The sequence below is a fragment of the Myotis brandtii genome, unplaced genomic scaffold (assembly GCF_000412655.1).
Source record: "Myotis brandtii unplaced genomic scaffold, ASM41265v1 scaffold466, whole genome shotgun sequence".
NCBI classification, from domain to species: Eukaryota; Metazoa; Chordata; class Mammalia; order Chiroptera; family Vespertilionidae; genus Myotis; species Myotis brandtii.
The window spans coordinates 3,396,246-3,412,268 of NW_005367809.1; the positions used below are offsets into that span (position 1 = coordinate 3,396,246).

At 55.1% G+C, this 16,023-nt stretch overlaps 1 protein-coding gene across 1 annotated transcript in view; it reads right to left on the minus strand.

Annotated features, from left to right (window-relative positions):
• DOCK4 (dedicator of cytokinesis 4) overlaps positions 1-16,023 on the minus strand; it is a 198,090-nt gene that overhangs the window by 61,074 nt on the left and 120,993 nt on the right. Inside the window, exons 11-16 of the mRNA XM_014547168.1 lie at positions 15,781-15,913; positions 15,304-15,392; positions 6,724-6,849; positions 4,377-4,501; positions 3,489-3,651; positions 1,191-1,297 (exon numbers count right to left, since the gene is read on the minus strand). Coding sequence (XP_014402654.1) covers positions 1,191-1,297; positions 3,489-3,651; positions 4,377-4,501; positions 6,724-6,849; positions 15,304-15,392; positions 15,781-15,913 — 743 coding nt within the window. The remainder of the gene's footprint in view (positions 1-1,190; positions 1,298-3,488; positions 3,652-4,376; positions 4,502-6,723; positions 6,850-15,303; positions 15,393-15,780; positions 15,914-16,023) is intronic.

A 16,023-nucleotide genomic window follows, 5' to 3' on the forward strand; every position in this document is an offset into this window, starting at 1 on the left:
AAACAGAAAGAAAGGAGGCCTCCTGAGAATTACAGTTTCCGGCTCTCGTGTTTATGACCCGGGAGACACTCTAAACAGAATCACGAGTAGATTCTGGCTTTGAAGTGGAATTCGGCAGAGGTGTGTAAGAGGAACGAGGCTCGGGTTCGGACCGGGACCGGCTGGGTGGAACCCCAGCTCTGACACTTCCCACACGAGGGGCTGCCCCACGCTCCTTACCCCGTGGGACCTCCCTGCCCATCTCAAAGCCCCTGGTGTGGTCATGAGGAGCAGAACAGAGGGAGCCGTGCACTGCGCCTGGCTGGTGGGCAGCACAGAATTTTGGAAAAAACACTCAAGTTCTTCCAACAGCTCAGCTGAGGCAGCTTTGAAACAACTCCTTCCTTTGAGGACGGGCGACCGGAGGGGACGGTATTTCAGGGGACCCTGACAGTCCCATCTCCGAGGGGGATCTCTCCCTCCCAGAAAACGCCGCTAACAAAGGTAAGAAGAACTGCAGATCTAATAACAGACAGCTTCACATTCCTGATGTAAGTCTCTCTTCAGACAAGGATGGTCATTCCGTGCTGAAACCAGCGGGAACGGGACAGAGGAAACGGACATCCGCGATGCCCATGGAGCAGCCCTCAATCCTCCTCCAGCGAGAGGCCGAGGGCCCTGGGCGTGGGGGACGGGCTGTCATCACACCCACGTGGGCGTGCCGAGGGCGACACCCCCTCTACCGCGCGGCCCACAGGCGCTGCCCATCTGTCTCACAGCCTGTCCGTCCTAGTTCTCGGAGGCTTTCGGCATGCTCCTAACTCACCACGCACCACCGGGGTTCTTTTTTACATGTTTTTATTGATGTCAGAGAGGAAGGGAGAGGGAAAGGGAGATAGAAAATCTATGAGAGAGAATCATTGATTGGCTGCCTCCTGCCCGCCCCCTACTGGGGCTCGAGCCTGCAACCCGGGCATATGCCTGACCAGGAATCGCACCGGTGACCTCTTGGTGCAACCACTGAGCCACACCAGCTGGGCTGAGCTAGCTCATCTTAAAGAACATAGAAACGACACTGCATAGAGTTGATAGACGTTTTTGTCACCCCAGGAAAACCCAGTTACACCCCTAAGCCGGATGGTGGTGCCACGTGGACCCCCGGCATCTTGGGGGACACGGGACCTGCCACCGCCAGCCCCCGCTCGCGTTACCTTGTGCACGATGAGCTCGTGCGTGCCGTCTGGGAGCGTCCTGCCGTCCTCCTGCATCAGGGGGATGAAGGAGAAGCCAAACAGCTTCTTCTCGCCCTTCTCCTTGGCTGTGGGGAAAAACAAAGATGGCGACGACTTACTGGCTCACGTCAGCACCTGCCGACACAAGGCTCAGAGACACAGGCTGTGGAGAAGCTGCTGATCAAGTCATCCAGCCACGGAGCTCTGTCGGCAGCGGCCCCTCCGCCCCCATCCCTGCCCCTTCGACAGCAATTTCCACTCCTTGACTAACTTGCTTCGTGGGCTCATTATCTGAAATGACGGGTATTCTCCTTTCATTTGTGTATCACCCCTTTCTTATCACATCCCACCCCCCACTCGGGGATGTAAGCTCCACGGAGGGCAGGTTCCTTCTCTGTTTTTGTTTTTGTTTTAAATATATACTTTATTGATTTTTTACAGAGAGGAAGGAAGAGGGGTAGAGAGTTAGAAACATCGATGAGAGAGAAACATCGATCAGCAACCAAGGTATCTGCTTCGTGGGCTCATTATCGGAAATGACGGGTATTCTTCTTTCATTTGTGTATCGCCCCTTTCTTATCACATCCCACCCCCCACTTGGGGATGTAAGCTCCACGGAGGGCAGGTTTCTTCTCTGCTTTGTTTTATTCTAAGCTTGGTGTCTCCAAGAGTGAGTGGCAAGACCACAGGAGGTTCTCAAGAAACACATGTGACTGCATGTATGAGCTAACGCATGTGAAATGCAGTGTTTCGCTTGCTACACACAGAAAGGGGTCTCGAGCCCGGCCAGCGTGGCTCAGTGGCTGAGCATCAACCTATGAACTGGGAGGTCACAGTTTGATTCCCGGTCAGGGCACATGCCCGGGCTGCCGCCTCCTGGGAACCTGCCAGCCACGCTGGGAACAGCGGGAAAGCAGAGGACGGCGGCAGGGCTCGCTGCATAGGGTCTGGAAGCTGGAAGTAGGGCCATGGTTTTCAGGTGCCTGACTGAGAACTGCAACGGCTGTGTGGATAAGGAAGCTGAGATCACAGATGGGAGGTGCGCGGCCTAGACCTCCCGATTCCCGCCGCTACCTTCCTCCGAAACCTGGAGCAAGCTTTCGGGAGCCTGTGTGTTCAACTCCACTCTCCTTCTACACTTATCTATTTTAGTTTTTTATTGATTGATTTTAGAGAGAGAAGGAAAGGGGAGAGAGAGGAACACCGATGTGTTGCTCCAATATTCATGCATTCATTGGTTGATTTTTGTATGTGTCCTGACTGGGAATCAAACCCACAACGTTGGTGTATCGACACGGCGCTCTAACCAAGGAGCCACCCGCCAGGGCCTCCTCCTGCCTGGTGATAGGCAGGGAGGCGTCCCAGGGCCTGGTGGCTGCTCCTCCCCACACAGGCCGCACGTGGAGCCTGACACGGGATGGGCAAGCCCAGCTCGGAGGTGAGACCTGAGGGGGAGTTAGACACGGTGACCTTGACGGTCAGACACGAGGCTTCAGGCAAATGTCCCTCCCTTACAGCTGCTTCTGCATTTAACCCCCGAGAGGACCCCACACAGAGACCCGCTGTCCTGCCTGCTGGCTCTGGCCCCCGCACGAGGCCATCCCTGAAAACGGAATGATCACACAGGATTTTCTTTTTTAATCATTCATTTCAGCTCCAGAGTGAAGCTGGGCAAATGTCAATATTCTTTACAAAGTAAGCAAAAGTCATGATCATTCCCCGTCTTTGCCTCAGTTGATCACTGGCACCTGACAGACACGTCTGCTCGATCCCTCTGGAAAGTGTCTCTTCACTCAGCCCCCGACTCTCCTCCCGCCTCACCGGCTACTCCTTCCTAACCTCAGCCGTGCCTCCCTCCCCCTCTCCCAAGATCTCCCTCCGTGGGATCATCCTCAGACTCTCCTTTGCTCTCTAGACGGACTCCTTAGAAACCCGCCCGGCCTCGCGGCTCTGGAATCACCCACATGCTGGTGGCCCGTGGGAGCCGGCTGCCCCTGGGCACGAAACCCACGGAGCACGAGGCCCACGGAGCAGGAGGCCCACGGAGCACGAGGCCCACAGAGAACATGAGGCCCACAGAGAACATGAGGCCCACGGAGCATGAGGCCCACGGAGCATCCCGCTCCCCAAGGGCAAGTCGGTGACATCCCGTTGGCGGTTCGAAGTGGCCAAGTGGGAGGATCTACCCCACATCAACCATTAAACGCTGCGCTCCGGCGCCCTCACCCCTCATCCACACAACACCCCGCACGGCCGAGCTGAGGCAGGGCCACTCACTGGAGCAATGCCGGAACTCGAAGCGGATGTGTGCGCCCCGGAACTTGTCCACGGGGATGGGCAGCTTCAGCAGCTCGGCCCAGCGCGGGCTGTTGTTGTGGTACAGCACGAAGGAGTGGTACTCGCTGGCCGGGGGCTCCCCGGAGCCGAAGGAGATGAAGTCCTGACGGAGAAAAGGGGTGATGAAAGGCAGCTCCCTGGAGATTGCTGTGAAAGCAGCTGGGCGATGGCTTCCGGGATCTGCCTGCCCCCCCCCACACACTCGGGCCATGGGGCTGGCTCCGCTGCGCCGGCTTCACTCCGAGGCTGGTCTCCCAGGCCCCGTGCACGGGTGGGGCTCGGTGACGTGTGTGGGCAATGGCACAGTCCAGGCGAAGGTCGAGTCCACGGCAGAGAGCTTGCCCTCTGCAGTGAAAGCCGTGCTGTGCCCCCGGGAAGCTCACACAGAACACCCTTCCACAGAGAACCCGGGGCCGTCTCCCCAGCTCCTCACACCCGTCTCCACGCCTCCCTTTGGTCAAAATGAAAATACACAGGATGAAAGGTGTGATTTTTTTGTTTGTTTTTACCAATGGCCAATTGAAAGTATTTGTCTCCAAAACCATGACAGATGAAAGGGAAAAATACGAAATGGCTTTAAAATACTGTATTTACAGAATAACGGCTAGGAGGAGATTGTAGACACGGTTAATTAAACAATTAAACTGTAAAAGCCTGTTAGCTTTCCGACGTTCCTTTCTGAACGGCATTTTAATGATTTAAAACATCCCCGGGGATAGAGAAGAAAGGGAAGACGGAAAATACTCCAAGTCAGAAATTAACGGATCTCGCTCCGGATGAGCCCAAAGCGATGGCAGGGGACTGTCTCACCCCGAACCACCACCTTACCTTCAGGGTCTGGCCGCCGCTCTCCACGATGAACATCGTCACCTCCACGTTCCTGGCCACGCTCTTGCCTCCTTTCTCAAACTCCCCCCTCTCCACGGTGATGTACAAGTCGTTCCTCATCTCACCTGGGGGGAGGGGGGGGATTAAAGCCGTTTTACATCTGCTCGGGAGGGAAATAAAGGAGTCTGTGGAGGAAAGCTCCGTTCATCAAGCGCAGGGTTCCACACACATTTTCTATTTATTCTTTTAGGAAAGGGCGCCCACCCTCCCTGCCAGTCTCCACGCTCCGTCAGGCCGCCTCTGCAGGCCGCATTCGCAACAACGAGCGTGTGCGTCCAGGAGGCGCCCCTGGGGTTGAGGTGAAAGGCGCTGTCCGATGTCCCCATTTCCCAGTATTTCCCTCCTGGCATCTATGAGGTGGGACGACAGAATGCGACGACAGAATGACAGCCCCAAGAAGCCAGTCTGACACTCGGGCGCCGGCACGCAGCGCAGAAGCAACACCCAAAGGGGAGAGAATGGCAGGCCCGCAAGGACACAGTTACAGGGCACGTCTTTTCCAGAATTCCTGGACACGGTGACCTCACAGCCGCCAGGAGACTTGGCTTGGGAGAGACGGGAGCGAGCCTGACTCCACAGCAAGTTCCTGTCCATCATGAGAGCCGGACCCAAGCGCCTGAGCAGGCACGTCCCAGACAGTGACTCAGGCCACAGAGTGTCTGTCACGTGGCCTCACATTTTCCACGGCTCACCGATCCTGCCCAGAGACCCGCAGCTGGCGGCCTTCTCCGCCGACATGTGTTTTTTAGATCAGATCTGCCCATCCTGTAGCTTCCCGGTGGGATGACACTTCTCCTTTTTTGTTAAAGAGGAAATACCAGGTATTTATAGCACAGAAGGAACAAGTAGCGGAATCGCCCGCCACCAAGGTCCCCGTTCTGTGCACAGCGTTTTTCGACCACATGCACAGGATGCGGGGCCGGGCCCTGCGCAGGGTCAGGTCGGGAGACTCCGGCTGTTCTCCTGGCCTCCGGGGGTGACTCCCCCCGGGAGGCCACAGGACGCTGAGCACCGTGCAGTCCATCTCAGCTCCAGGTCAGGGCCCTGCTCACAGCGACTCTCGGCCATGCCTGGGCCTCTCAGAGCAACTGCCCCTCACGCTGTGACACATGGGTTTCGACTGTGACTGAGACGACCTGCTTTCTACAAACCCCGTGGGCCCCTGCAGCCTCTTCATCTGCTCTTCCTACCTTTTTCTTGGTGGTGGAGGGGGCTGTGGAGCTTGAGAAAATACTACCGCTTGGCATTTGCTTTAAGAGTGTGAATCTCGCCTGGCTGGTTCGGCCCAGTGGATAGAGCGTCAGCCTATGGACCGAAGGGTCCCAGGTTCCATTGCGGTCAAGGGCACGTGCCCGGGTTTCGGGCTCGATCCCCAGTAGGGGACGTGGAGGAAGCAGCCAATCAATGATTCTCTCTCATCACTGATGTTTCTCTCTCTCTCCCTCTCCCTTCCTCTCTGAAATCAATAGAAATATATTTTATAAAAAAGGAGTGTGAATCTCCTTTCCCCCCTCATTTTTAAAATAATCTAAGTGTAGCCGGTATACAATATTATATGGGTTACATTAGTTTCAAGTGCACAACATAGCGATCTGACATTTTTGACACCTTACAATGTGACCACCCCACTAAAAAGAGCACGAACCCCCTTCTCCCCATCTCCAGCACCGAGAAACACTTTTGGAGTGTGTTTTGGCTGCGCGCGCGCGCACACACACACACACACACACACACACACACACACACATATACACATATCTCTGGTGACAAAATCCTCCAAGAAAGGCTAACTGTTGCTCAATAACTTCTTATCTAGACCTACAGGGCTTCCTCTCAGCAACGTCACTGACACTTCCCACCGAGGGGGACATTCTCTGGACACGACCTCAATGTTCCCTCCGATCACAGTCAGATGACACGCGGCCACGCCTCCCAGACCACCTGCCCTCACATCATCAAAGTGTAGGTACTATTAAAACACGGCTGCTTCTTAGCACACCCAGCAGGTCCCCGAGTCAGGTCATTTCGTTATAAGACGGATGAGATGCGGCAGAAACTGAACTCCTGTTTCTCTCCATTAGTTCGCCTGCGGGAAAACTGGCTTCATTATGCGTCCTTTCGCCTAAAGTCGCAGAACCTGCCGACGACAGTCAGTGAGGGCTTGCTGTGCCTCCTCTCATTCACCAGCTTCGCCCACCTGAACGCTTCGAAATCTGAAAACTGTCTCCAGGGTTGAACACAGACACAACCCGTCCACTTCATCACGTGGGCAGCTCGAGCCACTCACCCGGCATGATGATGTTGGAGAAGCCCAGCTTCCTGGTGATGGACACGCCGTGAGAAAACACCGACGGGTACTCCCTGCGGATCTGCTCCAGGTCTCCGTGCAGCAGCTGCAGGGACACGGCCAAACCTGGAACAGACGAGGGCGCGGGGTCACAGGCCGGGGCCAGACACCCAAGTGCTCCCCAAGCCCAAACCAGGGCACCAGGGTTCATTGATTGGTTTTTATTGATGTCAGAGAGGAAGGGAGAGGGAGAGGGAGAGGGAGATAGAAACATCAATGATGAGAATCATCCATTGACTGCCTCCTGCACGCCCCCTACTGGGGATCGAACCTAAAACCAGGGCATGTGCCCTGACCAGGAATCAAACCCTGACCTCCTGGTTCATAAGTCAACGCTCAACCACTGAGACACACCGGCCGGGCAAGGTACCTGTGTTTTAAACTAAGGGTCACTATTTAGACAAAAGCACCAGAATCCATAGGATGATTTCTAGGGCAGACTTTCAAGCCTTAATCCCTGAATGTTCCCACATGGAAGGAGGCTCATAGCGACGGAACACCCGTAAGCAGGACCCTGAGAAGGGAGGTCTGGCTCCTCCCCCGGCTTCTCTCCCCAGCACCCGGAGGAAACACTCATTCCACGTGTCAGCCGGGATCCCGCCCCATCACGGCTTAGGGCACCACCACGCCATCTACACACACAGACGTAAGAGTGGCAGCGATCGCGCTGAAATGAAGAGAGAAGCGGGACGGATTTACATACATCCGGACGGGCTCTCCCTCTCGCCCTCCTTCTACTATAGGATTCAACAAATAACAGCAGAAGCGGGGCTTCCTGTTGGTTGGTGTGCTTTTCAATAGAGTCGTTCAAACATCAAGGGCATTTGTTTTACAGGAAAGCATGAGGCTCAGAGAGGAGCCTTTCCCGGTCCAGATCCGACCTAGAGGAGGCCTGGCGACCTGAGGGGCGGAGCGGACAGGAGGCCACGCCCACACGTCACGTCCCCAGGCCTCCTGGGTGTGGACCTAAGAGCACGCTGTGTCAGAGTTGCTGTGGGAATTGAATGAACTCTGGCAGGTACTCGGAACTTTAATTAAATCCGGGTCCCATTTTCACACAGCCCCCTTCACCGGCCTCGCCGCCCCATTTGAGTTGGGTGACTAGCACACCTGTCCATCTGTCCTCTGAGAGCCGCAGGGGCTGGACGACGGGAGGAAAATGGTCCAGATGATCTGCCGGCGACAGCAGGGTTCCCGTGGAAACCCAGACTCGCTCACGTGTTACAATCCCTCCGTCCCAGGAGCGGTTTCTCCCTGACGCACTCTCTCCCATGACCTCCCCACTCATCACTGGTGTCTCTACTCTCCTCCACTTCTGTCTTTTTGCCTTCAGAATACTCACCAGCGCCGTCCCCATCGCCCCTGGGGATGCTGGCATCTGGGGAAGGCAGACCAGTGTGCGCCCGACACTTGCATAGTGACAGCCCCTCCCACAGGACATGCCCACGGCCTGGCGCTCTGAGCCACGCGTCCAGGCGGAGGGTCCGGTGGATTGGACAGCGGTCTGAGGTCCTGTGAGTTTCTGCAAGTGAAGGTCCCTCTCCCAGGACTTCTCATCACAGCCTCTGCCCAGGACACTGGGAGCGTGATGACGTATATGTGAGGCAAGGAGGGAGAAGAACCAACTGGTAATGAAAAGAGCAACCACCAGGAGATCACGCGACTCGGGGCAGGGGCTGGAGGAAAGAAACGTGACAGGATTCGTATTCTGCTATTTCGGAGCCAAAATTTATGTAACCATCAGTGGTTGTTTTTCTTTAATGTAAGCAGAATACTTTACAGAGGATAAGGCAATGAGAGAAGAAACACATTTGGAGCCCATGTGAATGCTGAAGAAAAGTGAAGATGGGAAACAGAGGAAACGTATGTTCTAGGGAAAGACAGACGTGGAAGCATGAACAGTGAAACACATCCATGTTCCAGCCAGCCAGAGCCATAGAGATGAGGGTGCAGAGGATAGAGAGGCCCGTGTGGGCGACAGACCCAGAGGAGCCAGCGGGGCACAGAGGAGCCAGTCAGGCACGCGGGAGGCGAGGAGAAGGTGACAGGAGGATGCAGACATCCCCGGGGGGGAAGAGGAAAGCCATGGAGCCGAGCGGCCCTAAAATTCGACGACAAGGTGTGTTAGCTTCACCCCGAAGGTTTGGGAAGATGTGTGTCATGATCTCATTTGTCCAGCCGAGTGACACGAGTGTGGAGGAGAGGAGAAGGTACTGCCTGTTGAAGTGACCCAGTTCCTCCGGAATAAGGAACTCACGGGGAGTCAGGGACTGGGAAGACCAGCCGGACCGAGGGCTCACCCACACGTACCTGGCTCTTCCCAAATCCTCAACTCCGTTTCCGTTAAAGCGGACAAAACACGCACAATATCCAGGTGACGTATTCAGCCCTGTACACCTGAAACCTACATCATTCTACTAACCAATGTCACCCCAATAAATTCAGTGAAAATTAAGGAAAGCGCACAGACACAAGGACTATCGGCAGAATGGGGCAGTGGGGAACAGGAATGTTCAAATAAGGGGGAAATGTTACTGACTGAGGACATTTGAAAGTTCAGGGAGGATTTTTTGATAAACCTGGGATTTCCAACAACATAAGCTGAAGAATTAGGTGAAAACTTTAATTTCACAAAACAGGTCCATCGGGTTTTACAATCCCCTTTTTTCTGGCCCAAAATAAAATTGCTAAGGGGGGAACAGTCCCCTTTACCAGAAGAAACACTCATTAAACTGAGCTTTTTTTTTTTTTTTTTTTTTTTTCAGGATTTAAACTGTTTTATTCAAAAAACGCCAGCCAATTCACCCACAAATGTAAACAAGAACAGTATAAACTGAGCTTTTTAACAATCTGCCTCGATGTTTAGGACCCAACTGCCAGGGCCTGAGCTCTGATTTTAATGAAAGGCCCGGTCACCAATTAGTCTAGAGCGTGTAACAAACAGCATGGTCTTTGGGACGAAGCTCGGCTCCTGAGGCAGCACAGGAGGGAAGGCGTGGGGCTGTTACACCGCAGGGGTCCAGAGCCGGTGGCTCTCATTCCACGGGAAGTGAGGCCAACTCGCTCTGTGAGGGGCATCCTTTGAAATTCATGAGATTCTGCACTTTCACATAAAAAAACGGCAAGCACAGCATGATTCATAAGTCGCTGGCGAAATTAATTTCCGACTAGATCAGCCATTTTGCCACCAATGAACTAAATGACACAGAGCTGGGAATAGCGACAGAAATGCAAAAAGTGAGAAACGGTCATAAATACACTGACCACGTATTATGGTTAGGCGTGCAGTGTACAGAGCACATGACACAGCTCCCGTGGCCATGTGACCGTGCTGTCCACATCTGCAGAGATTCCCGGCTGCACCCAGGCCCGTCCCTGCCTGGGGTGGGGGTGGGTGGGAGAAGGGAGCCCCAGCCTCTCAGCCACCTTTCCCAGAAATTCAGCCACGCAGCGCTGAGCGATGACCAAGGTTGGCGGGCTTCACCTGCTGGGGAGGCCGCATCCCTGACTGACAGCTGAGGGGAGAAGAGCTCCAGCTCTTGGCCACACCCACCTGGAGCAGAATTCCCATCATGCTGAGCGGGGGCAGGTGGGAGGGGGAAGCGGACTGTGGCACAAGGGCCACCAACTCTCTCTGTTCTTATCAAGATTCAGTTGTAATTCTTGCCCGGCCGGCCTGGCTCACTGGTTGAGTGCTTCCCTATGAACCAGAAGGCCGTGGTTCGATTCCCGGTCAGGGCACATGCCCGGGGTGCAGGCTCGGTCCCTGGCTGGGGTGCACAGAGGAGGCAGCCTGATGTTCTTTTTTCACGTCTTTGTTTCTCTCCCTCTCTCTTCTTCTCTCTCTAAAAATCAATAAAGACATTTTTTTATTAAAAAATAAAGTGAATACACTAGAAGCATATATGTTACTTGAGTCCAACTCCTGGCCGGAGAGAACCCTGGGGGCTACATCCTGGCTGCGGGAAGCAGGGAGCCCGGGCTCAGGTGCGGGGTTTCCATGGGAGGTCAGGACAGGGTCTCTGGTCAGGACGTCCGGTCGGGGTGCTGCTGAGGGAGACGGCGCCGCTGGGAAGGGACTCCGTGGAGCCACCGCCAGAAGCACTGGGCAGAGCCGAGTGCAGGCGTGAGCCAGGCTCATGAAGAGACAGGAGGGGTCAGCCCGGGCGGCCGACGGAGCAGTGTGGTCCTTACATGATGGGGTGAGCAGAGTACAGGGGAGTCACGCCTGACACCTGAGGATGGAGAATGTGTGTATGTATGTGTGATATGCGTGTATGTGTGATATGCGTGTCAGAGAGACGGATACATACATGTGTATATACAACTCTTAAAGATTATAACAATTCAGTAACATTAAATGGCTATACAGAGAGAGAATATACATATATACACAAAAACTACTTTAAAAACCCTCTATATTTATATATATGCAAAGGATGAATACATACATGTGTGTATATATATGTGTACACACACAAAAACACACAGAGAGACGGATAAAACAAATATAGTACAATGTTCGCCGTTGAGAAATCAGAAATTCTTTGCACTATTCTTGCAACATTTCTGCAAACCAAATTAACTGAAAACAAAGACTAAAAGAGCATAGTTTCATAATCAGAAAACCCCGAAGGTGAGCCAAAAGGTCACACGCTACACATCTAGCCGATAGGTGGCGCCAACAAGTACCACTTCCAATGGTCAGCTGTTTCTAAAGGCATCGATGTTCCAGGCTCCCGCACAGATACAGAATCACACAGTTCAGTCACAGTGACTCAGATGACGACACTGGCATGTGAGGCGAGGTTGCTCAAACCGCCCCCCCCCCCAACACACACACACAGCAGTCCACGTCTCCCCAAAAACTGCTCTCAGCTCAGCCAACTAAACACACCACAGCTCCATGCAAGGAGTGAAAGTGCCCTCCTGGTCAGAGCCCACGCACCTCTCTCTGCCCTCCTGGGGGGGAGGGGGGGAGTTGCTGGCAGGATGGCTTCCACGCACATCCTCTCTCTAATGCAAGAGAAAGCTGGGCACGGACCGAACTCGCACACGTGGTCTCCGCCCGTAGTGAGCGAGGCGTGCAAAGTGCAGGAAACCGGGTTGCATAACCACGGAGACAAGCGGGAGAGATTCCGAAGTTTCTCTCAGGACACCCTGAACCAGAGCCAGAGATTCTGACAGACTGATTTCCAGTCACAGAGCTGGCGCTGCCTCCCTCCGCATTCCTACAATTCCCTGCGCACGGCCACCCCAGGTGACGCTCACAACAACCATCTGCTCACGAAGCCTAAACCAGGGTCACCCTCGCAGATATTTTTAGTTTCAAATTCTTACCAGAGTACTCCTGGATTTTTTAAAAATATATTTTAATTGATTTCAGAGAGGAAGAGAGAGATAGAAACATCAATGATGAGAGAGAATCATGGATCGGCTGCCTCCTGCATGCCCCCTACTGGGGATTGAGTCTGAAACCAGAGCATGTGCCCGACTGGGACTCGAACCGTGACCTCCTGGTTCATAGGTCGACACTCAACCACTGAGCCACACCGGCCAGGCAGTATTTTGGATTTCCCACAGGGCAGAGCTTAGGAAATCTGAAGTTACTCAACTTAACTAAATCTGATCAAAGAAATATACTAATTCAATGTTTTTTTATTTTGGTCTTTAAGAGTTAAGAGGGACACTAGCAATTACCTCCCAGTTTCTAAACACAACGAAGACGGTGGTTAATGTACCTTTGCAACTTGAATCTCAGGTTTAGAGGGAGAAACCAGTTAACTCGACGAGTCCCTTTACGTATGAAACACGCCGGATTACAACTGCGAGAGGGAGGAGGGCGTCAGCGAAGCGTAAAGGAAATTAAGTGGTAGAACTTTCTTTTAAAACTCATTTCCAGTTACTCTTTTTCTTCTGTTTTTAGCACCAACGACCAAAGAACAGCAGGGGAAACGCAGTGGGAAAAGCACTGATTTGCTGAGTGGACGCAATTCCCTTGAAAGCGTCTGACGGCTCCGTTTCTTTTCAATCAACAATTCCACGTCCAAGGAGAAAACAGCGGAAGGCAACACATCCCACCTCGGGGGGCGGGGCGGGGGGGGACGTCTGAACATTAGGCACCCCACTTCCCACTTCAATTCTGTGTGTGCTGCACCCCCACTCTTTTTAAGAAACTCATTAGAGAGCCTCCCTTTCAGTAATGAAGCCCAGCGGCTCGCACACACCTCGCTGACGGCTGTTCCTACAACTGCCCCTCGTCCAGGAGCAGGGTGGATCCAGGGGACACAGGACAAGCCCCCGCCGAGACGGACGGGCAGAAATGCAAGTGGAAGCAGCAATGGGCTTAGTCTTGTCTTTTTCCAAATGGACAGGGGCTGGGTTCTGCCAAAGGGGGGACACCCTTGACCCAGGACCCCCCGGGACTAGGGTTTTTTCCCCTCTTTCCAGGGTGCCTTCCGTGGTTGTCACTGTAGTGCGATGGCTCCAAGCAGAACCTCTCGGGAACGAAGCGGTGGGAAGCTCACCTCTGGTCTCACCCGGGATTCCGGCAAGAATAAGCAGCGGCTGGTCAGTAAAACAGACTAAGCACCACCCGGCCGGCGTGGCTCAGTGGTTGAGCGTCAACCTATGAACCAGGAGGTCACGGTTCGATTCCCGGTCAGGGCACAGGCCTGGGTTTCAAACTCAATCCCCAGGAGGGGGCGTGCAGGAGGCAGCTGATGCATGATTCTCTCATCATTGATGTTTCTCTTTCTCTCTCCCTCTCCCTTCCTCTCCGAAATAAATGAAAATATTTAAAAAACAAAAAAACAGACTAAGCACCGGGAGGAACCGCCCAGGAAAGAGACCGTGCCCCTTCCTTCCTGGAGTCCATGCTGTTGTCACTCAGTCTCTCCGCACACACACGACCTCACGCTGTGTCCGTCCCCTCCTGGTCCTGCAGGGAGCCTGCCCGAGGCCCAGAGCACACCTCGCCTCTTGTGGATTTTGTGGGAGTGTCAGACTCCGGGTGAGTCACACAAACCCAGGTCCCTCCCCGCCTCCTGGGAGAGGGAGGAGAAAGCTGACCTCACCGCGCAAGGCCGGGCAGGGAGCTCGGGGGACGGATGGCTCCGGCCGCACTGACCCCTGAGTTCCCGTTGCAGCTGCCGTTTCTCTGGGGGTCTGTCTGGCCCAGCAGGGCGGGCGCGGGTGAGAGAAGAGGGCGTCTGAATGAAATGCTGGCTCTTCTGATCGCCAGGCAAGTTGGACGATAACACAAACACCCCTGTTCGGTCTTTACAACAACGCATTCGGCCCAATACCAGCTGGCCTCATTGGAGGCCCCTTCATGTCAAAGAAAGCTCACAACGGCACAGTTTCCTGTGGGGCTTTTTGTTTTGTCGGTGCGTGTGTGTGTGTGTGTGTGTGGTGTGTTTTTTGCTTCAACACGGGTGTGAAAGGGGGTAGGGAGCTAACAACATTTCCCAAGCTTTTGTCTGCTGACCAGGCTTCAGGGCATGGCTGCCTGCGAGGCATCATGGCGATGTGGTCTAGTCTACCTTGTGTGACCGGGACAAGGCTGTGGACCCGTGGTATGTAGCTTACCATGCAGTGCCACGTGCCAGGTCCCTCTGAACGAGACGCACACGTTACCTACATGGCACGGCAGCCAACATGGCTCTCCCACGCCGCATCCGCCCTGGGCCGCGTGCGTGTTCCCTGGTATCCCTCTCCCACACCAAGTCCGCCCGGGCCGCGTGCGCTCCCGGGAGATGGCACTGCCACAGCCCCGGCAGGGAAGCTGCTGTTCCCGCCTCCCCCAGCTCGCGGTGCATCCGGCCTCTCCCCACAAGGGCCAGGAGCCAGTGCATTCGCCATCTGGTTTTCAGGGATCACACAACGCAGAGGCCAAGGCTGGGTGCTCTTAGCAAAGGCAGGCGCTCTGTTCACTTCAAGCCTGAACGGAACACTTTAGAGAGAATACAGTGCACACCTCCCGTCACAACACAAGATGCCTCTCGGAGGGGATGCTGGCTGCGCAATTTTAAAGTTAGGGAGCGAATAGAGAGAAAAACCAGGCAGACCATTTCCTTCTGATGCAGACAAATCAACGCGAGCACCTGAAATGAGGGGTCTCGGGAGAGCCAGCCAGCCCCCCACACTCACCGCCTGGAACCAGCCCCCCACACTCACCCGCCTGGAGCCAATCAGCCCCCCACACTCACCCGCCTGGAGCCAATTAGCCCCCCACACTCACCCGCCTGGAGCCAGCCCCCCACACTCACCCGCGTTGGAGCCGGTCAGGTTGTAGCGTGCGTTCAGCTTCTTGATGATCATTTCCTTCTGATGCAGACAAATCAACGCGAGCACCTGAAATGAGGGGTCTCGGGAGAGCCAGCCAGCCCCCCACACTCACCGCCTGGAACCAGCCCCCCACACTCACCCTCCTGGAGCCAATCAGCCCCCCACACTCACCCGCCTGGAGCCAATTAGCCCCCCACACTCACCCGCCTGGAGCCAGCCCCCCACACTCACCCGCGTTGGAGCCGGTCAGGTTGTAGCGTGCGTTCAGCTTCTTGATGATGTTCTCGTGGATCTGGTGCCACTCGCTCTCCGTGTTGCACCTGGGACATGGCCTCTGTCAGCGTGGGGGCCGTGAGCTGCAGCGGTGACGTCCAGCCCGCGGCTCTGTCCTCACCACCCAGTGTTCGCCCTCCCGCCTCCCTGCAGCTCCCGCAACCTCCTCAGCCCGGCCTGCACCCTCTTACAATCCGGGACCACTGGCTCCTAACCGCTCACCTGCCTGCCTGCCTGATCGCCCCTAACTGCTCACCTGCCTGCCTGATTGCCCCTAACAGCCTCTGCCTTGGCCCCCGCTGCCGCGACTTCTGGATGGTCTTTACACAAATAATCAAGGTAAAGTGAGGTCCTTAGGCGGATCCCAGTAGGCCCTGGTTCCCGGGCCCTGGCCTGCCCCAACCCCCGTGCCCACCCCCGCGGGCAGCCTCTTACATGTACACTTTCAGGATGAGGTCGTCCTTGGTCTCCCCGGTCAGCAGGTCGGCGATGCTGAGGACCGCGCAGCCAAAGGGGCGCCGGTACTGCACGCTGCAGGCGTTCTTCTTCTCTCCCGCCCCCATCCGACCTGCCAACGGGAAGCAGACATGGCCAGGAAGTCATGGATCTGGGCCTCACGAGGCACACACACCATCATCATGTCATTGGCCACGGGAAGGACACAGGTTTGGGGCGACA